Source organism: Galleria mellonella, unplaced genomic scaffold (genome assembly GCF_026898425.1).
Source record: "Galleria mellonella isolate WM207_F2 unplaced genomic scaffold, CSIRO_AGI_GalMel_v1 utg56, whole genome shotgun sequence".
Taxonomy (NCBI): Eukaryota; Metazoa; Arthropoda; class Insecta; order Lepidoptera; family Pyralidae; genus Galleria; species Galleria mellonella.
In genome coordinates this window covers 804,530-830,899 of record NW_026442117.1, presented here as the reverse complement: position 1 = coordinate 830,899, position 26,370 = coordinate 804,530, and the positions used below count along the sequence as shown (strand labels likewise).

Here is a 26,370-nt window from a genome sequence, read left to right as displayed (position 1 = left end):
AAACAAAGAATGTATCTAAATATTTATGGATATACCTATTTGTAAGTAAGATATTAATAGACCGATATCCTGTGTTTTGTGTTTTTATTTAATTTCCTTTCATTTACGAATTTCTTAATGATAGTAATTGTTTATTTATAATAGCAACATTTTATTTCTAAACGCATTTGACATATCAATTTTTCATTCGTTCCTTTCATTCCTTTCAATTTGTCTTTGATCAAGTTGTACACGGCTTGTTTGATTATTTCTTTTGAAATCGTTATCCACGTTTTAGATATGAAAGTATATGATGTTTGTGTTATAAAAGTGAGGCGTTGAAAGTTTTTGGGGAACTAATTGTGTTAGCAATATGGAGACTCCTTCTATGGACACAATTTACCAAGCCATTCATGCTTTGTACGATAACCCCAATGCTAGCGAAAAAGAAAAGGCCTCTATTTGGCTAGCAGATATACAAAAATCTGTAAGTAAATTATTTATTTTTGTAATTACAATTAATTTACATAGCTCTGATCATGTACTGGATGTAACCGTACGTTTTTTTAATGCTTATTACTTTCTTGAATAATTCATGTGATTAAACCTATCCACTGACCGATTTTTTAATTTCAGATTCACTCATGGAAAATAGCTGATGAACTATTGCAACAAAAAAAAGATGTACAGTCGTGCTATTTCGCGGCACAAACGATGAGGTCTAAAGTGCAACACAACTTATCTGAATTACCTTCAGAGGCCATTGTATCACTTCGGGACTCCCTAGTAGCTCACCTGGAGCGTACTTCTCCAGACACGAGTGCCGCCATCCTGACACAGCTCAGTCTGGCGCTAGCAGACTTAGCCTTACAAATGACAGGATGGCAGAACTGTATAGGGGATTTAATAAAGAAATTTACAAACAATAATTTTGCACTATTAGAAATACTTACAGTTCTACCTCAAGAAATAGATTCGTCTAGCTTGAAACTTGGCGAGAACAGACGGGAGGAAATCAAGTCGGAATTAAGGTCAAACTCTCATATAGTAACTTTATTTCTTAAAGAAAGCATAATTAGTTCACAGAACACTAGTGTATCATTGAAAATAATTAAGTGTATGACGTCATGGATACAAGTGAGAGCGGTCAATATTCAGGAAATACCAAACAATGCCGTGATCGGGTTTTGTTTGCAAGTGTTGAGAGATCACAATTCAATAAATACGTTACACGACGCTGCATCCGACTGTATATGTGCTTTATTACATTGTTTAGAAGAAAATAATAATAATGAGAATGTGGAGAGGCTACTGTTTGATAGTGTGTCAGCCCTAGAGGAGAGTTACCACATGGCCGTGGCTCACGAGAACGAGGAGAAGGCTGCCAACTATGCGAAGGTGTTCACAGAGTTGGCTGAAACATTTTTAGAGAAAATCATTGCGGCTACAGCAAGTAGGAATACACATTTTGCAATGAGATCACTAGAATTGGCTCTTGTATGTGTTGGACACCATGACTATGAGGTAACTGAACATTTTATAGTGTTTTATGTTTGTCACATGATACTTAATGTGAAATCATTGTGAATTGGAATAATCATCTTATATATATATATATATATAAAAGCAATCCTATGTATGGACTATGTGTAGATATTAACTTACCAGTATAAAATATAACATATGTCATTATATATTCCTTTAATTATTTAATAAACAAGACTCACTTTCACATTTTCAGTATATGTGAAGACAAAAAAGTTACAATGTGTTGTTTACAAATAGTTGTAGGTATTATAGAATAATCATATTAAATTTTATATTGTAATTGTTGATTGTAAATCATTCATGATTTATTGTATAGAATGGCAGCCATCAATTTAGAACAGTAATCATAGTTATTTCATTAAATAATTCTTAATTATTAATAATTAATTCAACAGAACTTATCCACATTTTGAAACTCTGAAATTATTCACTTAATTAATTAATTATTATAATTAAGTTTAGTTGTGGTAAATGTAGTGGACAGTGAATCTATTATAATTGCTAACAACCTATTTTAAGTAATAAATTCTGCTGCAATACTGTTTGTTATTCTAAATAAATTAAAAAAAAATTATTGTCTATATACATATAATTTTATAACTGTATATGCTGTATGTGTACAGAAAAATAAATAAACTCACTGCGTTTTGCCATTTCTGACAATTGTTTCGACTTCATTCAGAAGTCTTCAGAGTGTGTTTGGCGCTTTGCATCACAGCGGAGACTTTGAACAAAAGTCGGTCGCTTAGGTACCTCTGTCCCATTCGTGCTTCTACCGTGAAGCAGTTGTGTTTGCATGGCTGTGTTTCGGTTTGAAAGGTGGGATATGGTGTGAATTTACAGGGTACAGAGGAACAACATCTGAGTCCTCAGGAATGGTAACGCATGGGAGGTATCATGGGCGAAACAGTATACTCTGTTATGTCCATGGTACTGCTCATGTCTATGGGCGACGGTTACCACTTTCCATCAGGTGGGCCGTCAACTTGTTTGACATTCTAAGTTGTATAAAAAAAAACAGCATCTCATTATTTTTTGTTATAATATGTATATAGAAATCAAATAAGAAATGAACATATGTCTTCTAATTGTAATCTGTATGTCTGTAAATGTTGTCATTCTAGTATTTGGTTAATATTTATTTGTTGAATTATTTGTTACAGGTTGCCGAAATAACCTTCAACTTGTGGTACCGACTGTCGGAGGAGGTTTATCAGAATGACTACCAGCCCCTGACAGATGTATTCAAACCTCACATAGAGAGGTTAATAGAGGCCCTCGCAAGACATTGTCAGTGTGAGCCCGATCATACACAATTGCCTGAAGAGGGTGATGAATTCTATGTAAGTAAACACTTGTTAATTATTTTTTTTTTATACAGCTTAGAATGGCAAACAAGCTGACGGCCCACCTGATGTAAAGTGGAAACCGTCGCCTATAGACATGAGCAGTAGCATGGACATAACAGAGTATACTGTTTCGCCCATGATACCCCCCATGCGTTGCCATTACTGAGGACTCAGGTGTTATTCCTCTGTACCCAGTAAATTCAGGATTATTTCAATTAATGTTTTCATGAATGGAAAAAATATTGTAATAACTATTGGATTAACTTAGGTGTAATTAGATCGATAGAACTCAACTAGTTATATTTATAATAAGTTTACTATTGTAATCTTTTCGAGGAAACAATAAAGAGTCTATCTATCTATCTAGTTTCGGGATCAATTCGGTATCCTTAAGCACAAGTGGCTATATAACACCAGCAGGAACGGAGAAAAAATTGTATTGTATTGTAAAATCTTTATTGTTCATAACTCAGATTAAAACTGGTAAATGATTTAATATACAATGGCAGACTTATCCCATAAAGGGATCTCTTACAGTCAAACTTTGAGAAGTTGAAAGAAAACTGTAGAATGTATAAGGGTAATAACCGTACAATTAAATATAAACTAAATAATACCCTGTAAAAAAAATTTAATATATAGTACAATAAAAACAGCTCTATATACCTACATATGTAAATAATAAAAGTACATGAATAATAATATAACATTAATAAATAAATAAATAAAAACTTACACACATAAATATATATATACACTCATACATACACATATTATAAAATATTATTAATAAATGAAGTCATCATAGCCTCTGATCTAACAAGCTCTGCCTTAATTTTTTTTTTTATATTGAGAGTGAAATTGGAGATTATTCAATTTTTTCTCTAAATCTATAATTTCGAAAATGAGACTTGACTGTAAATTCTGTGTTTTATTGGATATTATATTTAGTTTTTTCTCTAAATCTATAATTTCATAATGATTTCCATGATACTTATGAAATCATCACTTTTCATTATCATCCGTGTGAAATTGGAGATTACTCCATTTTTTCTCTAAATCTTTAATTTCATAATGATTTCATGATACTTATGAAATCATCACTTTTCATGTATCATCCGTGTGAAAAATATATTACTCCATTTTTTCTTTTTTTTTTAATTTCATAATGATTTCATGACAAAATAAATCATCATTTTATATTAATCAAAGAAAAATTGAATAAATTTACCACCAACACCGTTTACTCTAAATCTTTAATTTCATAATATAATCACAATACTTATGAAATCAGAACAGTTAAAATTTATCATCCGTGTGAAATTGAGAATATTTTTTTTCTTAAATCTTTATTAATAATATCAACATAATTAAATAAAAAAAAAAAAAATAAGCGTTATAAATCATCACTTTTCATACATATAAGTCTGAAATTATATGTATTCAGATTTTTTCTCTATATCTATAATTTCGTAATGATTTCCATGATACTTATGAAATCATCACTTTTCATTATCATCTGTGTGAAAAGTGATGATGATTATTTTTTTAATAATGACAATACGATGATGGAACTGATCTCTCTTCCAGGAGTTTCGGATGAAGGTGATGGGCCTGATAAAGGACGTGGTGTTCATCATCGGATCGACTAACAATCCCTGTTTCCGCCAGAATTATATGTATAATTATATGATAATTATATCAGCTTCACTCCTATATTCACTTTGTATAAAAATATGCAATCACTACGTAACTGCCAAAAATATATTCAACTCGCTGGTAAAAAAAAAATTTTTTTTTTTTAATTTTAGGATAAACTAACAGTGACAAAATAAATAATAATACATAATATTAATCAAAGAAAAAATTGAGTAAATTTGCCACTAATACCGTTTACCACAGTTTTGATTCAAATATAATACAAGCTTAAGCAAAGAAGAACAGTTAAAATTTACATGAGTCTTTTAGAGAATAGCTTTTTAAAAGTCATCCATTGAAAAAAATCCTCGATTATTAAATTTCTTTAAAAAATATATATATATATATATATATATATATATATATATATATATATATATATATATATATATATATATATATAACTAGAACCCGCCCCGGCTTCGCACGGGTATATGTATATTTTTTTAATTTTTTTATATATTAATTAAAGACCTATATAGTATATTTTTTTTAATGATGAAAATGGAATGGTAACCCCGTCTGCGCTAACGGTATACGCTGGCGGGGCACCAGTGAAGGATGATAGATGAGGATGAAAACAGGTCAGTTAGCCCATCATGATGAATTCATCAAGAATTGTTCACGATAGTTTCCAGGGAGTACCGCGAGGAGGTCGACCTGGTTGGGTATATTGCTAGCAATGGGGCTGTCAAACTCCATTACTAACAATCCCTTCCCCCCAGATAGACATATACCATCGCGGACTTTTTTGTTGTTTTTTTTAAAGTGTACAATACTGTAGTAAGGTCAACCGATATTCACTTTGTATAAATAGTATGTAATCACTACGTAATTCTACTCTGTATTCGTAAAATCGCTGGTGTTTTGAAACGTTTATTATTTTATGGTAATTTGTTTAATCAAGTCGAATTAACACATATATCTTTCTAAACCATCGTGAAAATTTATCGTTAAACCTTTGTCAGAGTCGAGACTGTCAGACTTTTCATCCTGATCAAGTCAACCTCACTGGTTTCTCCGCAGTTTATCCGTTTTGTGTTATCTGTCAAAATTCCATAAAATTTACTCATCAACATATTTTATGATCTGAAAAAAATTTCTATTTTTACGAAATAACGAATTTTTTATCACACATATATATATATATATATATATATATATATATATATATATATATATATATATATATATATATATATATATATATATATAAATTAGAATACGACACAAACCGTAGATATTGTCATGTTTGTATTATATTATTTTATATATTAATATACCTTTTCCTTTTTTTAGACATATTTTTTTTATTTTTTTTATTGATAATGGATGTTACAGCAAATGCCGAATGAGTGTGTGAATATAAAGTTTTATAGCGAGGTAAGTGTAACTGTAAAGATATTTTAAGGAATAGTGGATTTCAGTTTATAAAGACATATTGATGAATTCAACAATAATTGTTCACGATGGTTTCGTAAACTTCACACAGTAACTAAAAACAGAATGCTTGAATGGAATGCGATATTGCTAGCAATGGGGCTGTCATAAAACAGTTGACGTTACGTATCCCATTCCCCCCAGATAGACATATACCATCGCGGACTTTTTTGTTGTTTTTTTTAAAGTGTACAATACTGTAGTACATTATTTTGATTTATCTCGTGGGGTTCAGCCAACGTTTGCAATGTAAGCACAAAAAATGTGTTTATTTATGACATCACATTAGAAACCTCTAAATTTATCAGTGTTCCTCTACAATATTATGCATGTATTATACATATAAACCTTCCTCTTGAATCACTCTATCTATTAAAAAAAAACCGCTTCAAAATTCGTTGCGCAATTTTAAAGATTTAAGCATACATAGGGACGGACAGACAGCGATAACGACTTTATTTTATAGTTATTTTTTTATACCACTGTGGTGGCAAACAAGCATACGGCCCACCTGATGGTAAGCGGTTACCGTAGCCTATGAACGCCTGCAATACCAGAGGTATTACGCGCGCGTTGCCGACCCTGAGAAACCCCTTTACCCCCCTTTTGTAGAACTCCATGCTGTAGTCTCTTGGGAAAACCTCGGCAGGGAGCTCATATATGTATGTAGTGATAAAATATTTTTTGCAGAGAAGAATATGAATATGTCCCAAAAGTGGTGGAAGCAATACTCTCCATGCCAGAGAACACACACGTGGCGGTCCGGAAGACGTGCATTTTACTGCTGGGGGAGCTCTGCGAGTGGATCGAGAGACATCCCGAGGGTTTGGAGCCCTGCCTCCAATTCCTCATTACAGCACTAAATGATTCACAATTAACATTCGCGGCTGCTACAGCGTTACAGGTGAGTTTACGATCATTTATTTTTATAGCATGAAATATTTATTTGCTTTAAAACGGTGTTCCTCAACGCGGGGCCCACGCCTCACACGGGGCAATTTGATAGTTAAGGGGGGGCAATTAAAAAATGGACTCGAAGCTATTTTAACCTTTTTCCTCCGGGCCGTTTAAATGCAGTGCTGTGAGTAGATTACAGTGTCAAATTTAACAAAAAAAGTAAATTAAAAAAATGCTGTAACTATTTATTAGGTATAATTTCGTTTGACGTTACTAAAATATCAACTGGGCGATTAGAGTCGTCAAGTAAACTTTGTCGGGAAAAATTATGTATGGGGGCATAACATTTTTAGAAATGCCCAAGTGGGGCATGGCACAAAAAAGGTTCAGAAACACTGGTTTAAAATGACAATAAATCTAATAAAATCCATGTGACAGAACTTTTGGCATCTGTTTGCTATTGGCTTATTTTATATTTGCATATGGGATCAGCTAAGCATTGCACGTCGACCCAACGGGATCTTTTGTGCTTCCCCCTGCCTTATACCATCATTTCATAGATCCTATATGTTACCCTAACGATATCCCGCGGTTTAAGTTATTTGTAGTCCCCTGGCTCCGGATAAGCCGTTCCCAGATCCAAAATTAAGAACTCGACGGGTGAGTGCCTTGCGTTGGTTCCATATTTTCTTTTTTTATTTTTAATGGTACTTAGAATGGCAAACAAGCTGACGGCCCACCTGATGGAAAGTGGTAACTGTCGTCTAAAAACATGAGTAGTACCATGGACATAACCAAATGTACTTCATGCGTTACCATTCCTGAAAATTCAGGTGTTATTCCTCTGTACCCTGTAAATTCATGCCATATCCCACCCTTCAAACCGAAACACAGCCATGCGAACACAACTGCTTTACGGTTGAAACACGAATGGGACAGAGGTGTCCAAGTAAACGACTTTTGTACAAAGTCTCCCTCTGGTGTTGTTGTTCGGGAGGAGATTTTAAAAAACTGTAAGAGTGATGTACGCGCGGTGTGCGGCAGAGCATGTGCTCGGCGTGCCGCGCGCGGGCCGGCGAGCATGTGGGGCTGGTGATGGGCGCGGCGCGGCTGGCGCTGCCCGCGGCCGCCGCCGTCAGCGTCGCCCGCGCCCTCGCCGCCGCCATCAGCCACCTGCCCCCCGACCAGGTACGCAAACATTTATCATTGTATACTAGCTTTAACCCCCGAATTCGTCTGCGTAACCAGGATCAAAAGTAGCCTAAGTGTAATTATAGATTCTACCTGTCAATTAAATTTGTGACCATTGACATATTAAATAATTAATAAGTCTACTATTGTAATCTTTTGGAGGAAACAATAAAGAGTATCTATCTATCTATAAATACGATTAATTTTTTTTTATATACAACTTAGAATGATGAAACCTGATGGAAATTGGTAACCGTCGCCTATAGACATGAGCAGTACCATGGACATAACAGAGTATACTGTTTCGCCCATGATACCCCCCATGCGTTGCCATTCCTGAGGACTCAGGTGTTATTCCTCTGTACCCTGTAAATGCACTGCCATATCCCACCCTTCAAACCGAAATACAAACACACATTCAAATGTATTAGTAAAAGTTTGAAGTGTTCGAGCAGGGTCTGCCTTAGTCGAACTGGCATCCTTGGGCAGGCTTTTAATGCCTTTATCCCTGACAACAAAAAAATAGTAACAGCGCCCTCTAACGATAAACTAAAACAATACATAGTCCTGACATATCATCATCTTCCTACTCTTGTACTCTATTAGCACATATATGTATGTATTAAATGTAATGTATCTTGTACCCAATAATAATTTTGCATGCTTTAGAATATAAGGCGAACTTTTGTACTTCACAATGGATCGATATCTGTAAAAAACAATGTTCTGGCAAATAAAGAAATCTAAATCTTATGCCAATTATTATTTGTGGTCGACGTCATATATTTTTTATCCATATTACAAAAAGATTTGGCTTTTAGTTTTACGACCGGCTGCCTGCCGGACGTCTACCCTCTTTGGAATACACAGTCCTGACATAATCGTGGTTAATTATTTAACAACAAAAATAAAAGGATATCTTTTAATTGGGGATCCAACCAGGGTATATTGCTAGTAATTGGTCTATTTGATCCCGTTACTAACAATCCCTTCCCCCCGCAGTTTGGTTTTGGTGATGTTTTAAAAGGGACGCTGCTGTCCATCCCTCGATTATTAAGTTCCTTAGTCGCCTCTTATGGGAAAGGAAGGGGGGAGCTTATTTTATGCCGGGACCTACACGGCTGCATGTGTATGGGTACGTTATCGAGTGCTGGTGGCTGACGTGTGAGGATGGTCGCGCAGGCATCGGCGGCGATGGAGGAGGCGGTGGCGCTGCAGCTGGAGGGGCTGGAGGGCGTGATGCGCGCGGCGGCTGCCGGGGATGCCGTCGATGCTAGCGTGTGCGTGGAGGCGGCGGCGTGGCTGGACCGGCTGGCGGCGCTGTTCCGCGACGTGGAGGCGCCGCCGGCCGCCGCCAACGCGCTGCACCCCTGCCTGCCCGCGCTGCACCGCGCCTGGCCGCTGCTGCAACGCGTCCTCGACAGGTGGCGCCACACGCACACACATACACACACACACACACACACACACACACGCAAACACACACGGACACGCGCGCAAACACACGCGCCTAAAAACACACACACAAACGCGCTTAAAAACACACACACACGCGCCTAAAAACACACACACACGCGCGCCTAAAAACACACACACACACGCACGCACGCACACGCACGCACGCACGCACGCACGCACGCACGCACGCACGCACACACACACACACATTTCGGATTCAATTTCGTGTTTTTATTTATACCAAAATCGGACCAATAAATGGAGTTTAACATTTCGTTCGTCACACAGCCTATCATAAAAGTCGAAAGGAACGATATTTTAACATTTTTAATTATTTCCAAACGGCATATATTATGTAATTTTAACATCAAATTTGTGTTTCGTTTGGCTCCGAAATTTTGGAAACATTTCATGGTAGGGCCCTCTGATGGGCTGTCAGCTTGTTTGCCATTGTAAGTTGTTTAAAAAAAAATAGATAAATAATTCGTTGTAAATGAAAAGGAAAAATGTGGGACAGAGTGGCTCAGGATAGGCGAGAGTGGAAACGGTCGGAGGAGGCCTTTGCCAAATGGCAAACGGATCTTAAAAAAATAAGCAAGCAAAATTTTATGTTTGTTTTGGATGTACTAAGTTGATCTGAATAAAGGCTTTAGGCCAGGTTTAATTAGGCCAGGTTGTCTGTAAGAGATCGCTTCTAGCGATAAGGCCGCCTTTTGTATATGCACATTCTGTATAAATACTCCTTGTATACATCTCTACTGTGCGCAGTAAAGAGTTTATTATTATTATTATATACATATGTATTATTTCTCAGCTTATAGCTGGTTTTGTAGAGACAAGGACGGGATTGTTACCAAGTCACTTGTTCTGATATTTTATTTTATTCAGTAGGAATGTTAGGAATTGGACTATATAAAAATTTTCTAACTATGGACCATGTATCTAATACTGTAGATTTCTGGAGTTCCATGAAGAATGTCTTATTATTATGTACTTCGCTCTCGGCTAATTTACCGGTTTTCTCAGACAACCCGTCCCAAAAATCTTTGGAAAAAAGAGAGCTGTGATCCCAACCCCTTTTATTACGTGTGTGTATGCAAATATGCATACACATATATTATTTTTATGCTTCATAGCTCTATACGTGGGGGGGAAAGGGATTGCTAGTAATGGGGTCAAATAGTCCCATTACTAGCAATATATCCTGTCAGGTCGACCTCCACGTGGTTTCCCCTGGAAATCATTGTGAACAATTCTTGTTGAATTCGTCACGGTGGGCTAACTGGCCTGCTTCATCCTCACCTATCATTCTTCACTGGTGCCCCACCGGTGTATACCGATAGCGCGGGTGGGATTACCATTCTTTTATCATCCATTAAAAAAAAAAGCTCTATACGTGTGTATGCGTGTCTGTAGTAGTGTGATGTGGCGCATCTTGTAGTGTGATTATTGTATTTCCTAGTACTTTACATGTTATGGTCGAGGAATGCATGGCTGCTTGTTTTTGTAATATACCTATATTGATGTTCGCGTGTAGTTGTTCGCAATACCTATTCAAGCTATTCGCTATTACACCTGTCGCTCCCACTATTATTGGCACTGCTGTCGCTTGTGTTTTCCATAATCTAGTAATTTCGGTCTTTAATTTATGGTATTTATTAAGTGTTTCCATTTCTTTAGCTCCAATATTATAATCTGACGGAACACTGATGTCTAATAGGTATGTTTTATTATGTATTTTATCTATATAGATAAGATCGGGTCGATTGGGATATCTGTCTGTACCGGCATTTCCCATAATATTTTTGCTGTATTATTCCCCACTGTTTGTGGTTGTATAAGTTCTTTCCACCAAAATTGGGTTTTATGTAGATTATGGTTTTTTGCAAGTGACCAATATATATATATATATATTGTACTAAGTTATTATGTCTTTTAGTATATAGCGTCGCTGCTAATTTCTCATATCCCGCTATTAAATGTTGTACTATTACATCTTTCGTTCCGCATAATCTACATTTTCCATCTGTGGAGCGTTTAAGTATATCCCTCTCGTGCTGTTTAGTTACTACGGCTTGGTCTTGTATTGCGCAATATTGTTGATTCTAAAACGGGGGAAATGGTGTGTTTCTTTAACCACAAAAATGAAGATACCTTGTCGATATTTGGGCGATCCAATACTGATATTGGAAACTGCCCATACATGTTTTTTTTTCTCTCCATATTTTACTTCTGGATCTTATAATTGCAGCTTTTACTTCTTTACCTGTATGAAAGAAGTTATTTTCAGTAGGCAGCTGAAGTTCCTTCATATATATTATAGCTTCTTTTGATATTGAGAATTTTTCTTTTTGTTTGTGTTTATTATAATGATTATTATTATTATTTTTTAAATTTTACTAAAATTCTCATCTCCCCTCTTAAGGAGAGGAGATGGCAACTAACCCTCGGCAGAAGCACAGTCGGCCGGGGTTCACGGCCCCAGGGAGAGAAACCGGCGTACAATGCGGGCAAAATCTAAGAGCACCGCTTTCTGCATCTTTCCCGGAAGTGAACCGCCTCTGAATCCCAACCGTCTGAGATGTTGTTCGAGACTGGTTGGGATAAGACCGTTCACCGACATAACGATTGGGATGATTTCGGTAGATGTCACCCCCCACATTTCGGTCACCTCGTGAGCCAGGTCGAGATATTTTCTCTTCTTCTCGGTTTCGGCTTTCACGAGGTTCTCGTCATGCGGTATGGTGACATCCACCAAAAACACCCTCGAGAGTGCCCGATCCATCACCCCGATATCAGGTTTGTTCGCAAGAACGGTCCTGTCCGTGATGATGGATCGGTCCCAGTAGAGCCTTACGCTATCGCTTTCGAGGACCGGCTGGGGCTCGTACTTATAGTACGGCAACCTCTCATTCGCGAGGCCGTACTTCAGAGCTAGCTCTTGATGGAGTATTTTGGCTACCTGGTTGTGTCTGTGCAAGTACTCAGTGTTGGCAAGAGCTGAACAACCCGAAAGCACATGTCTGAGTGACTCTCCGGGATGGCGACATGCCCGACAGATGTCCTCAGTGCCATCCTTCAGAATATGCTTTCGCTAATTGTTCGTCTTAACCACCTGATCTTGTATTGCACAGACAAAACCCTCGGTCTCTCCGAAGAGATCACCGAACTGTAGCCAGTGCACGGAGGTCTTCGTGTTTACGTACGGCCCGTGAAGGGCTTTGAAGAACCTTTCGTGCAACTCCTTCTCTTTCCATACGGCCTCCCGCTGAGAGGTACCCAAAACTTCGGGTTTTCGCCAGTCCTCTTTAGCCAGAGAAAGAGGGGTGAATCCTTTGTCACATTCTATGACCTCTCTATGCAAACCCTCGTCTATTTTCTCCAGAAAATATGTCCTGAGGCTGTCAACCTCGCGGTTGTGCATGGTCTTAACACTTAACAAGCCTCGACCACCAGCCTTCCGCGGGATATACAGCCTCATGACTGACGATTTCGGGTGATGCATTCTATGGAGGGTCATAGTTGTGCGGACTTTCCGATCCAGGGCTTCGAGATCGGTTTGAGACCATCTGAGCACGCCAAAAGTGTAAAGGAGTACGGGTATGACCCAGCCGTTATAAGCTCGGATTTTATTGGCGCCCGACAAAGAACTTTTCAGTACTCTTGTAAGGCGCGCAAAAAATTCCTCGCGGACTGACTGTTTCATATCCGTCTCCTTCACACCGATGTTTTGTGACATGCCCAGATACCGGTATGTTTCAGCCTCGGAGAGGGTTTTAATATTAGAGGGATCTGTGGCGATCCCTTCAGATTGAGTGACCCGTCCCCTCTGCACATGGAGGACCGCGCACTTGTCTATTCCGAGCGCCATCCTAATAGAGCTGCTATAATCGTTTACGATATTTAGCAGCTCCGTCAGGCGTTCGACGCTCGGAGCTAGCAGTTTCAAGTCATCCATGTACAGAAGGTGAGACACTCGTGTACCTCCTCTCCGATACTGAAATCCAGTCCCCGAATTCTCCAGTAAAGTACTGAGTGGATTCAGGGACAGGCAAAACCAAAGTGGACTCAAACAATCGCCCTGGAATATTTCCCTCTTTATCTCTATCCGGTCAGCGGTATCCGTCAATCGCTCGCCCTGGATAGTCAGGATCGTCATCCACTGCCCCATGCATGCCTCAAAGAACACTCGAACTGTACCGTCGATCTTGTACAGCTCGAGTATCCTCCGAAGCCATGAATGGGGCACGGAATCGAACGCCTTTTTATAATCTATCCAGGCGGCGGAGAAATTCCGACGGTTCCGCTTGACCACGTGGCCAGCGACAACATCAATGAGGAGCAGCTCCGTCGATCCGCGGCTACCGCCCCTGCATCCGTTCTGAGCGCTAGATAGGATCTTATTCTCGTACACATGACGAGAGATCTTAGCGCTCAGAACGGATGTTAACGTCTGGTATATTGTCGTAAGACAAGTGATGGGGCGATATTTAGATGGATCCGCGGTATCGTCCGTCTTAGGAGCTAAATGAGTGATCCCGGTTGTAAGGAAGTTCGGGAGCGTCCTGTTTTCGAGGGCACTCTGGAATTGCACGGCTAAGGTCGCATGTCTGGCCAAGAACGCCTTTAACCAGTAGTGCTGCAATCCGTCGATCTCCGGACTTTTCCAGTTCGGAGCCCGACGGATCGCGGCAACCACGTCTTCCTCCGTAATGGCAATGGCGTTCATCGGCATTATTCGAGCACATGCTTCCTCAACATCGTGCATCCATGCGCCCTCCTCATGTTCCACAGGTTCAGACCACAGCTGTCTCCAGAAGGCGACGAAATTGGCTGTTTCGGGTCTTTGTCCTGTGGGCTGTAGTTTTGGGCGCTCCAAGTTCCTATAAAACTTCCGTTGATCACTCATAAAGAGGCGATTCTGTTGATACCTCTCAACCCTCTCAGAGTACCGTCGGAGTCGCTTCCCCCATGCAGCGATCTTCTGCTTCAGTTCATCTATGCGCTCCGTAAGTTTGTGCCCGAAGTCCGGCTGGAACAGACGTACACCTGTCCCAGCAAAGGCCTCTTTTACGGAGCGCATAATTCTCGGGCGTGTGTTGCCCTCCCTGAAGCAGAGCAGTCTACCAATGAGGACTCTGGCCTGGGCGATCCGTCGTTCAATCCTTCTTTTCCAGGCTGGTTTCATATTATCCCTTTGGATATTACGTCCAGCCCGGGGCATTTTTGCGCCGGTATATCGGCATACTGCCAACGCAGCGCCAAACAGGATTGAACTCGTCTCTCCCAGGTCACCGCTGCCCTCAAGGTACTGAGGCAGCAGTCCATTTGTGGCCTCAATGGCATCCCGCGTCGCCACATTTGGATATATCCGGGGAAGCTTCGGTCTCTCTTCGAGGGGAGTTCTTCGGATCTCTAGAATCGCCTCCTCTAGTATGCTCCTCATATGCTCTATATCCTGGGAAGTTGTTCCGTCCGCATCCGCTTCTGAAAGCGTTTCAGCAACCACCTCTACGCTAGGTAGCACGTCTGAGATGGGTTGCTCTACGGTCGCGGAGTTTGCTTCTGGAACAACTTCACTTCGCAATCGTTCGAGTTCGGTCGCGCTAAACATACCAGAGCGCTGTATGTACCGAACTCTGTCGGCTAGGTTCTGTTCCGAGACGGTTAGATCCGGTAAAAGACGCAGAAACTCGCGGTGCATTACTGCCCGGTATCCTGTTCTGCCTGTTTCTGTCCCTGTAGCCCTGAAGAACGCACGCATGAGGTCCTCATTCATGGCTCTTGTCCACCTCATGCGACGTGTACCACCAGTGGCGGGCACCGATTGCTGGGCCTGTGACGGCCCTGCCGGCGCCAAGCCAGCTGATGTCGATGGCGAGGGGTCGGACCGGCCAGGTGGTGGGGCCGGTCGGCTGGCTCGCATTCTGCCGTGCCTACCGCCAGTTGTAGACGCGCTCCGGCGACCCCCGGGCAGCGACCCTATACTGTCTACGTTATTATTATTCGCCATCTTTATTTTTGTCATTGCTCCTTTAGCCGCGTAGATTTTATTTATACGCGTGACCGCCTTCCACGTGAGCTAGATGGTGAGCTCGGACGCGGGGTTGGACTTTGGAAGGCTGGTGCCGTGACCAGGATTTATTATTATTATTATTATTGAGCGAGTGAGTGAGTGAGTATGTCCGTGTGTGCAGGCTGGGCGCGGACGGGCGCGTGGCGGAGCGCTGGTGCCGCGCGGTGCGGTTCGCGGCGCGCGCGGCGGGCGCGGGCGGCGTGCAGCGGCTGCAGCTGCTGCAGCCGCTGGCCGGCGCGCTGGCGGCGCTGTACGCGCGGCGCGCGCACTCGTGCCTGCTGTACCTGGCCGGCGTGCTGGTGGACGAGCTGGCGCGCGCGCCGGCCGCCGTGCCGCCGCTGCTGGCGCTGCTGCACGCGCTGCTGCCGCGCGCCTTCGCGCTGCTGCGCGCGCCCGCCGGCCTCAGGGACAACCCCTACACCGTCGACGACCTCTTCCGCCTCTGCATCAGGTGCGCCGCTCCTCCGCTACACATCTTATTTTTTTTTTTGCAGTATGCGGTCAGCTAAGCCGATGCACGTCGACCCATACGGATCTTTTATACTTCTCCTTGCCCTATACCATCGTTTCATAGATCCTATGTGTTACCCTAACGATATCCCGCGAAGAAGACAGAAATAGTTAATAATGGAAACTGAGAATCCCATTGCTAGCAATATACTCAACAGGTCAACCTCCTCGCGGTTCTACCTGGAAACTATCATGGTTAATTCCTGATGAATTCATCATGTTCGGCTAACTGGCCTGTTTTCATTCTCATCTATCACCCTTCACTGGTGCTCCAACGTATCCCGTTAGCGCAGATGGAGTTACCATTCCATTTTCACTCATAAAAAAAAACACTATATATATATATATAGCTGTACCATAATGACAGCTTTTGATATCGCTATTGTGTTGGGCCTAGATTCCTACAGCGTGCGCCGCTGCAGTTCCTGGCGTCGGAGGCAGTGGCGGCAACGGTGCAGTGCGCGGTGCTGGGCTGCTCGCTCGACCACCGCGAGGCCAACTCCTCCGTCATGAAGTTCCTGCACGACCTGGCGCGCGCCGCCCGCGACACCCGCCCCGACCGCGCCCCCGTCAAAGGTACCCGGGAAATTATATGTTCACCATCTATTTGAAGAGTCCCAAGTTTTAATTCTCCACAAATACAAATTAATCTATATCGTCAAACGCCATTGGCACCGATAGCATTAGTCGTAATATGATTTTACCTATCCTTGATATCCTTTTACCCACCATTACCTTACTTTTCAACAATTCCCTGTCCTCCGGTTTCTTTCCTTCAGCTTGGAAAGCAGCTTTCATAATCCCTCTACCAAAAAAGAAACTTCCTTCCTCGTTCTCAGATTACCGTCCAATTTCTATACTCCCTTTTCTATCCAAAGCCTTAGAACGCCTTGTCCAACAAAAACTTAACTTTTACCTATCAAGAAACAATCTCTTAAATCCTCTTCAATCTGGTTTCCGTCCTGGTCATAGTACGACTACTGCTCTTATTAAAATTTCTGACGATATCCGTTTTGGCATGGAGAATTCTCAATTAACGGTCTTAACATTATTGGACTTTAGCAATGCCTTTAATACTGTTGATTTTGATATTTTGTTAGGATTGCTAACCTCTCTCAACATATCTCCAACGGCAATTGACTGGTTTCGTAGTTACCTGTTTGGACGTCGGCAACGTATTCGCATTGATGACGTTTTATCTTCTTGGTGCCATACGTCAGCTGGCGTGCCGCAGGGTGGCGTCTTATCTCCTCTTCTATTTGCCTTATTTATTAGCACTATCACTTCGAAACTTCAATCTTCCTACCACCTTTATGCAGATGATTTACAGATTTACTCTTTAGCCCCTCTGGTTGATATCTCTTTAGCAATATCTACTGTTAACGCCGATCTGGAACGTATATCTGCCTGGAGTAAATCTCATGGTCTTGTTATAAACCCCTTGAAGACACAAGCCATTATTATTGGGAGTCCCATACTTACTTCCAAAATTTCCTCGACCAGTCTTCCGCCTGTGGTTTTTGATGGGGTTATGATAGATTACCAGAAAAAAGTAAAAAATCTTGGCATTATTTTTGATAACACTTTGTCATGGTCTCCACAAATCTCGGAGGTCAGTAAAAAAATGTTTGCTGCAACTTTTGCCTTAAATAGACTACGTAATTTCCTCCCAGTTAACACCAAAATTGCGCTCGCACACACCTTACTCCTACCCATTCTTGATTATGCCGACTCATGTTATTTAGACCTCACCGAAGAGCAATTAAACAAGCTTGAGCGTCTCCAAAATTTATGTATCCGCTTCATATTTGGTCTTCGCAAATATGATCACATTTCTCAATTTTGTACTCAACTCAAGTGGCTCCCTATCCGTTTTCGTCGTAATCTGCATATCCTGTCTCTTCTTTACACAATCCTTTTTAATCCTGCTGCTCCTGATTATCTAAAAGACCGATTCTTGTTTCTCAGTGAGTCTAATGATCATACTTTACGCAGTGTCAATAACCTCCGACTCAAATTTCCCACTCATTCTTCTTCCTTTTATTCTAAATCCTTTACTGTTCAGGCAGTTCGTCTATGGAACTCTCTGCCTACCTCTATTCGGTGCGCTCAAACTCTTACTAGCTTCAAAACCTCTGTTAAATCTTACTACCTCTCACTTTAGTACTATTTTTCTGTGTTCTCTCTTCGTTTTCCTTCGTCATTTTTTTTTCTGTTGTATGTGTGATGTTAAGTATGTGTATGTTATGTATATATTTAATTGTGTATATATTATATATGTATGTGTATATATGTATGTATGTATCTATATATGTTTGTATATGATAATATTTATATAATAGTGCGCCACCTACTCTTTGTCTTTTTCTCAATGTCCTCTACCCAAAGGTTGTCTGGAAGAGATTGCTTAGCGATAAGGCCGCCTTTTGTATCACTTCTCATTAATATTTACTGTATTTGTTATTTCTCTTTTTACTTGGTGCAATAAAGTGTAAATAAATAAATAAATTAATATGATCATGTGGCATGTGATCGTCCACGTGACTGGAATATTTTTTTATACAACTTAGAATGGCAAACAAGCTGACGGCCCACCTGATGGAAAGTGGTAACCGTCGCCTATAGGCATGAGCAGTACCATGGATAAGTTCCTCTTAATAAATTCACTTTCACATTTATATTCAGGTGTATATTGTTGGTTTGTGTACAGCACTAGCCAGCGAGGTGATAACGAGGTACGGCGAGGAGATCACGTACGCGCTGCTCGAGGCGAGCGTGCTGCATCTGCACCCGTACATGCTGTCCGAGGTGGCGGAGGTGCTGCTGGAGCTGATCGCCTGGCAGAAGGCGGCCGGCGTCGACTGGGTGCAGCCCTCGCTACAGAAGCTGCCCCGCGACAGGAGCGCCGTCGCCACCGAGCAGCAGTGCTGGCAGTTCCACCAGTACGCCATGAGGTTAGGCTCGCTCTCATTCGACGGGTCCACTGATCGAATGAACCATAACTTGTGATAATTTTATTAGTGTCAAGTTGACCACAACAGCAAGACGACAAATGCCGCTGTATTTCAGAGGCATTTGGAGTATTCTCCATTAGGAAATATAGTTGTGAGCATATTTATTTCAGGCATTCATTGTCCGATATTTTTTTTGGCGAGGCACCAGTGAAGGATGCTAGATGAGAATGGAAGGACAGATTAATTAGTCCATCCTGATGAATACATCTGCAATTCAGCAGTGGTTTCTAAGGACCATGTGGAGATTAACCTGATAGGATATTGCTAGCAATGGGACTAGTAGTTCGTATTACTAACAATCCCTTCCCCCCCTATATTGTCCGATATTGAACATAGGTTTCCCCCATAAAAGTTCAGCTTCCCGATATATGTGGCTAATCAAGACTAGCCTCTGCAAAGATTGATGGCAATTAACTAGTCATATTTAATTTCAGTGCAGAGAAATGTAAAGAAATGACCAGGCTACTACGTGACTTCGCGAGACTCTACCAGTAAACCACGGACGTGACCCGTGGTCCCTGCAGTGTGCACAGTGAACTCAGCGCAGCGGCATAAGACTGATCTGACGGCTAACGACGACTAATAAAGTGATACAACTCCAGTGAACACAATTAGATCAAATTGACTCTATAATGACTGCCTTTCACTTCCATTAACGGATGTAGTTTTACTGTAGAAACGTGCTAAAGGTACGAGTGGTCATAACACAAGCAATAATATTGTATTAACAGATGTTTATCATTATTTGTTCATTATATTGCATAGCAACTCAATTGATTAATAAATAATAAATAAACAAGCTAAGTGTAAATGTTCATCATATAATAAAAAGAGCTTCTATAGCTAGATCGAAATTTGCTGATGTTCCCGACGTCAATGTTACTCAAATATCAAATACATACTCAAGGACTCGGTATACAAAAATTTGAAATACACAGTACTCGAATAAAGTACTTGTGGGACTCAAATATTAATTACGGAATTTTAATTTTTAATTTTGTTTATTATTCGTGCATTTTATTCAAGCCAACGCTATCCCAGGCCATATCCTTGACCTCCCTATACGACATGACACCTAGTGTTTCCTTTATCTGTCCCATGTAGTTATTCCTCGGTCTTCCTCTTCCTCTTTTGCTCTATATTTTTCCCTCTACTATGCTTTTTATAAATTTCTCATGTCGTCTAAGGTGGCCCAGCATTTTGCCTCTTCTATTCTCTATTGTTTTTATTAATGTTCTTTTCTCATTTACCCTTTTCAACTTTAGATGTCAATTGAAAAATTGTTCAAGTCAGATAAAGAGCATGAATACCGATTACAGTATTCGAGTACTGATCAGAGTCCCCACGCTCGAGTATTTTTTTTTAACGAATACACAAATTTCTAATATTCACTAGCCCTAACAGCAATCAAGACTTTAATAGTCTAATGTTATGTTATAAATTTTCAAATGAAAGGATCAATCCACTTGTAGCATATTACAGAACAGCATTACTGAGAATTGACTTTAATTGTAATTGGTTTTTTATAAATTAAATATGAACACTGTATAAAAATAGATTTATATAAATTAATTTGAGACAAATCATAATAGGACAACCGGAATGAGTTGGGTAAGTATGGACAGTTTCTACTGATAAATATATTTTGTTATACTCTCTTTTATTTCAATGTGATAAAGAATGATGATTCATTTGTAAATATTTATTATAAATGTTTACTTTTATACATGTTTTTCATTCAACATTTTTTCTTATTTTTAGGACTTGATAGTGTGACAAAGTTGACCCTTCTCGGCACCTTAGGGCTCGCTGTAGTTGTAACCGACACAGGCTCTTTAATGTCTGTTACTTTTGCTTGTTTAAAAAAGTTATTGTCCTCGACCTTTGCTTCATTCTTTGGACTTTGTTTAGATGTCAATTTATTGCTTTGAGGTGAATTTTGTGCTCGTTTGATTTTTAAAGCATTTTGTGGACTCGACTTCAGTTTAGGACTCTTTTTAGGTGATTTCTTTCTTGTTTCAGACGTTTCTGTCTCTTTTAGGGATTCAGTCAGTTTACTTTCAGTGTCTTCATACACAAGTTTTATGTCTTCACTATCTTCTATCTGTATAACTTCTGATACCTTTTCGTTAGTTTCATTCTCCACTTCCATTGGCTCTTGAGGTTTAATTAGTTCGTTATTCGAGTTGTCCGACCAAGATGGCATGGCTACTTCTTCTAAGACGTCAATTTTAACAGGCGTCTTTGGATCAGCCACAATTTTTTGGTTTTTAGAGGAATTCTGTGGAGGTGCCTTAAATTTAATGAAGGAATCTATCTTCTGTAAATTGCTCGATGGTTTGCTTTCTTTTTCTGGTGTTTTTTCTTTCATTTCTGCATTCTGAGGTTGTTCTGGAACTTCTACTTCCATTGGTTCTATAAAATAAAAATCACATTTATAATCAATATAAGGTAGACAATTTTTTGTGATATCCTAGATAGTTCATGGTCAGCATTTACCAGCAGATGGGCAATATATGTTTGTTTGCCACCGTTGTAACTAGACAATATCTGGGAGATATTTAAGAAAAAATAATATACGAAGTCTTAGTAAGAGCTAGAAGTTATAATAATTATTTTTAGAAATTTTATCTGTCACACAAAAACTTCTGTTGGAATCGTACAAAAATTACTATACAAATTAGATATGGTTTCACAGTTGTATTTCTAAGACTATAAATCCATGTTGTTAGACTAGTTAAAACACCATTATCTTGACATTCTATTTAAAAATTACATTACAATGGTTTTCCTATTTCTGATATCTACATGTGGAATGTAGCGGGCAAAAAGAATTGTTGCTCAGATAGGAGTTCTTAATTTTTGTTTACAAACTTTGTATTCTTACTACAGTAAAATACTAATTACACATTCATTTTTGTCAAGGTGTATCAAATAGATTGCAATTGGTATGTCTGTTTATACAAGCATGTTAATGCAGTGGACATGTGTAGCAGTGGACAAGAAGGCAGGTGTTGAATAACGAAATCCAACTAAATATCGAAATTTGAAAATAATATTACAATATTATGTACAATAGTTTTAACTGTCGCCTTTTTTTTTATAGATAGAAACTGGTGTGTTATGGTTGAGATTGACAATTTCACTGTGATATCAAATTGGAATTTTAATTTTTGAAATAAGTTTAACGCTCAAGAATGAATCTCTAAAAAATATATTTCTATACATAAAAAAAAAATATATTGAAATATATTTTAAATACAAGTTTTACCTGACGTCTGTGGCGCCGTATCGTCCTCAGGTAAAACTTCCCCGAGCTCTCCATCACTAAATGTGATTACTGAACAGAAGCCATCTGCACTGGACGCCACCAGTATACGCCCATCAGGGGACCATGTGAGGTCTGTCAATCTGCAAAGTTATATATATTTCATTTTTTATTATTATGACAGAATCTGTGACTAGTCCTAAGGTACATTGTAATTGTTGAATTTACCATTTTAAATGTTTGTGTTTTTTATACAACTTAGAATGGCAAACGAGCTGACGACCCACCTGATGGAAAGTGGTAACCGTTGCCTATAGACATAAGCAGTATCTTGAACATAACAGAGTATACTGTTTGGCTCACAATACCCCCTCCCCCCATGTGTCGCCATTCCTGAGGACTAAGGTGTTATGCCTCTGAACCCTGTAAACTCATTGCCATATCCCACCCTTCAAATCGAAACACAGCCATGCAAACAACTGCTTCACGATTGAAACACTAATGGGAAAGAGGTGCCCAAACAAACAACTTCTGTACAAAATGTGTTTTGGAAAAAGAGGTTTTTATGTATAACTATTTCACAGATAACATAGCATGGATTGAAATCCAATTGAACAAAACCACAAATCATAATTAGTTACATGAATATGCATGTATTGTATAAAAAAAAGTCCCAAATGTTTGTTTACTTACCTGGCGTAATGAATGTTAGAAATCAAAGCTATAGGCGTCTTCTGCTGCGTATCGTACAACATGACGGCCCGTTTGGTAGCAATCGCAAGCACCATCCTCGCAGACAGCGGGAAGGCAGGCCTGGGGCCGCAGTCCCGGGGGGCGTAGCGCCGCGGCGACCACCGCGTCACCAGCGCGGCCTCGCCGCATGGCAGAATGCAAGCTGGACTAATACAAAAGTTTTTATGCTTATTTTAAACAAGCATATGGGGTACATTCTGGACATCTTGTAAACTTAACGAATACAACATCTTATCTACAATGTTTCTGGCAAATAAATTTCATTTCATCTGCAAATCATTGTACAGTAAAAATTAAAACATTTTGCTCATTGTAAATATATTATTTTATATATTTAAATGTCAATCCTTTCAAGCAAGGAAGAGAGAACTCCAGAAGATATCAGACCTGATATGTTAAAATGTAATGAGGAATGGTCAACAAAGCTGTTTAAGATTATATTATACCTAATATTATGTTGTCAAGTTATTATAGAACAAATACTTTTGTTTTATATCACTAAAGTAACAAACAAGCATACAGTATATAATAGCTTTTCTAATTAACTGTTGTGAATTAGTGTGATCTTTTTCTTGTAATTTCTATTTTTGTTACGTTTTTTAATGTAATCCTTTGTAAAGAAATATTAGTATTTATGTAGATACTATAATAACACATAGAAATGGCATTTAATTTTACATTATTATTATTTATTGGCCATGTGGTCCTGGCATAGAATAGGCCATCCCTGCCTTTCCCATGAGTGTCGTAAGAGATGACTGAGGGAGGGTGAAGGATGGACAGCAGCATTACTCGAAAAACATCTCTAAAGCCAATCCGCCTGCCAAGCGTAGCAACTACTAGCAAAATTCACTAAAGGGGAGGATTATGTTCAGCAGTGGACAGTTAAAGGTTGATATGAATGAATAAATAAATAATTATTTAAAAATCGATTTAAGACATTGTTTAAATACTCACACTTTTAAGGAATATCTTGTATAAATATATACAGCATTAATAGGCTTCACATCCACTTTGCCTTGCTCGGGTTCTATCCGCCCAGCCGGTACAGCTATCAACAGCCCGTCGGGACTGAATTGTAATCTCCGATAGAATGTCTGCAAAGTGTCATCATGGTACAGACGAACCTTCACATCTTTAAGGGGGTGGTCAGAGGGAAACGGCAGCACTGCTTTGCTGCTTCGGGAGACAACTTTCTTAGTATTTACATCAAATGTCCGAAAGACTCTGAAAACAAAGAACATAAAGAAATAATAATATTTATATTATTATATGAAATTCTGTCTATTTATATAGTAAAAACTACACTATTTTGATCCTGAATTTATTTATCAAGCAATTGATAAATTTTATTTAGATTGTAAATTCAAAACAATGCAATAATACTATGAAAATAGTCTGATGTGATTGAGATGTAGAGAGAGAGAGAGTACATAAAGTGTCTTAAACTTTTTAATAAAAACTATTTAATTTGATTAAGATTAGACTGATTTGTGTTGGCTCAATTAGTAAATAACTGTAGCTCCAAGATGATCAGTCTACTTAAGTATTTAATATTATGAATAAAAAACTCACACACTATAAAAATATGCTAAGAAAAAACTACTACATTACAATCTTTTTTTTTTTTATACAACTTAGAATGGCAAACAAGCTAACCACCCACCTGATGGAAAGTAATAACTGTCGCCCATAGACATGAGCAGTACCATGGACATAACAGAGTATACTGTTTCGCCCATGATAACCCCCATGCATTGCCACTCCTGAGGACTCGGGTGTTATTCCTCTGTACCCAGTTAATTCATGCCATATCCCACCCTTCAAACCGAAACACAGCCATGCAAACACAACAACAGAGGTACCAAGGTAGCAATCGACTTTTGTACAGTCTTCCTCTATGTCATTTGGAGGTCATCATCATCATCTCTATGTCACCTCTATCTTTTGGAGGAAACAATAAAGAGTATCTATCTATCTATCTATCATTATTATTTATAGTAAATCATTAGCAATTTATGTGTACTCACCTATCAGTGCTAGCTGAAGCTATCAGCTGTCCTTGTGGATCCCAGGACACACCCTGTACAAAACCCTTGTGGTCTGACAATATAGAGCTGTATCTACCTCGAGCCACGTCCCACACCAGTAACTTATTGTCTACTGAACCCGATGCTAGATGTGCAGAGTTCCTGCTCCAACTTATATCCAGAATATCTTCCATATGACCCCTGAGAGTCTACAATGAAAGTGGAAATATTAGCAACAGATCTTCATATCATTAAATGTCAACCGAAAAACTACATTATTTCTTATATTCCTTCATAAAAACTAATATTAATATAGTCACTTGAAAAGCTTTCCAAATTCAATCATGTTTATAAAAATAGATTTGTTTACGAGCACTTTTAAATTGTATTTTTTATTTAAGTCTACAGCAATGTTCAGGGTATTTGTTATATGTTGAGAAGAGAGCCCACAAAAAACTCTACAGTTATTCTTTTAATCGCTTTCTTCATTATCTTTTTTTAGCAATCATTCACCTTTCTCTTGTAAATAAATTTAAAAATGTAAGCAACCAACCTTGTGTATAACCCATGATTCCTTGTATTGTTCCTCAGGTTGTTCTAAATTTTGTACAGGAGGTTCTTTATCAGTTTTTTGTTTCCAAATGAATATAATAGATTCATCATCCCCTGAAGCCAAAAACTGACCGTCGGGAGACCATCGCACGACATTGACGGCTTTCTGATGCCGGGTCAAGTCCGCTGCTACTTCTAAATTCACAGACCCCGATTCCGTGATAGAAATATACCATATCTAGAAAAAAGGTTATTGATTAGTTAGGCTTTAAAAATAATTTGCTAAATTTATAATATTTACTTATCACACAATAAGATATAGAATAGAACAATACTTACCAAAATATGAGAATCAGTGCCTCCGGTAGCAAGTCTTAAAGGTTCACTATCTTCACATCTTGGTTGAAAATCTGCACTTAGAACTGGGTCCCTGTTATGCCAAGATATTTCAGGAATAGCAAATTTCATTTCTAGTTATATTATCACTACTTGTGTGAAAAAAATTAATTCTATAAAGTTATAAATACAAATAAAAAATTATTAAGTTAGTCATAAAGTGTCAATTTTAGCGCCAATACTAATTTTTTAAATTTTAACACGGGTCATA

The 26,370-nt window shown here is 39.2% G+C and overlaps 2 protein-coding genes across 2 annotated transcripts; one reads left to right on the top strand and one right to left on the bottom strand.

The window, feature by feature from the left end:
• Positions 1-193: 193 nt before the first annotated feature.
• On the top strand, positions 194-20,884 carry LOC113512575 (transportin-3). The gene is made up of 11 exons (XM_052899209.1): positions 194-466; positions 616-1,503; positions 2,691-2,870; positions 4,467-4,555; positions 6,705-6,918; positions 7,956-8,099; positions 9,285-9,526; positions 15,758-16,087; positions 16,544-16,722; positions 18,857-19,100; positions 19,595-20,884. The coding sequence occupies exons 1-11, from the start codon at positions 353-355 to the stop codon at positions 19,653-19,655; spliced, it is 2,685 nt and encodes an 894-aa protein (XP_052755169.1). The 5' UTR covers positions 194-352; the 3' UTR covers positions 19,656-20,884.
• Positions 20,704-26,351, bottom strand: LOC113512653 (chromatin assembly factor 1 subunit B). The gene is made up of 7 exons (XM_026896574.3): positions 26,103-26,351; positions 25,765-26,001; positions 25,212-25,420; positions 24,139-24,408; positions 23,122-23,328; positions 22,432-22,571; positions 20,704-21,575 (listed from the first exon to the last, which is right to left on the bottom strand). Exons 1-7 carry the CDS (start codon positions 26,229-26,231, stop codon positions 20,899-20,901), a joined length of 1,869 nt encoding a protein of 622 aa, XP_026752375.2. The 5' UTR covers positions 26,232-26,351; the 3' UTR covers positions 20,704-20,898.
• Positions 26,352-26,370: the final 19 nt, after the last annotated feature.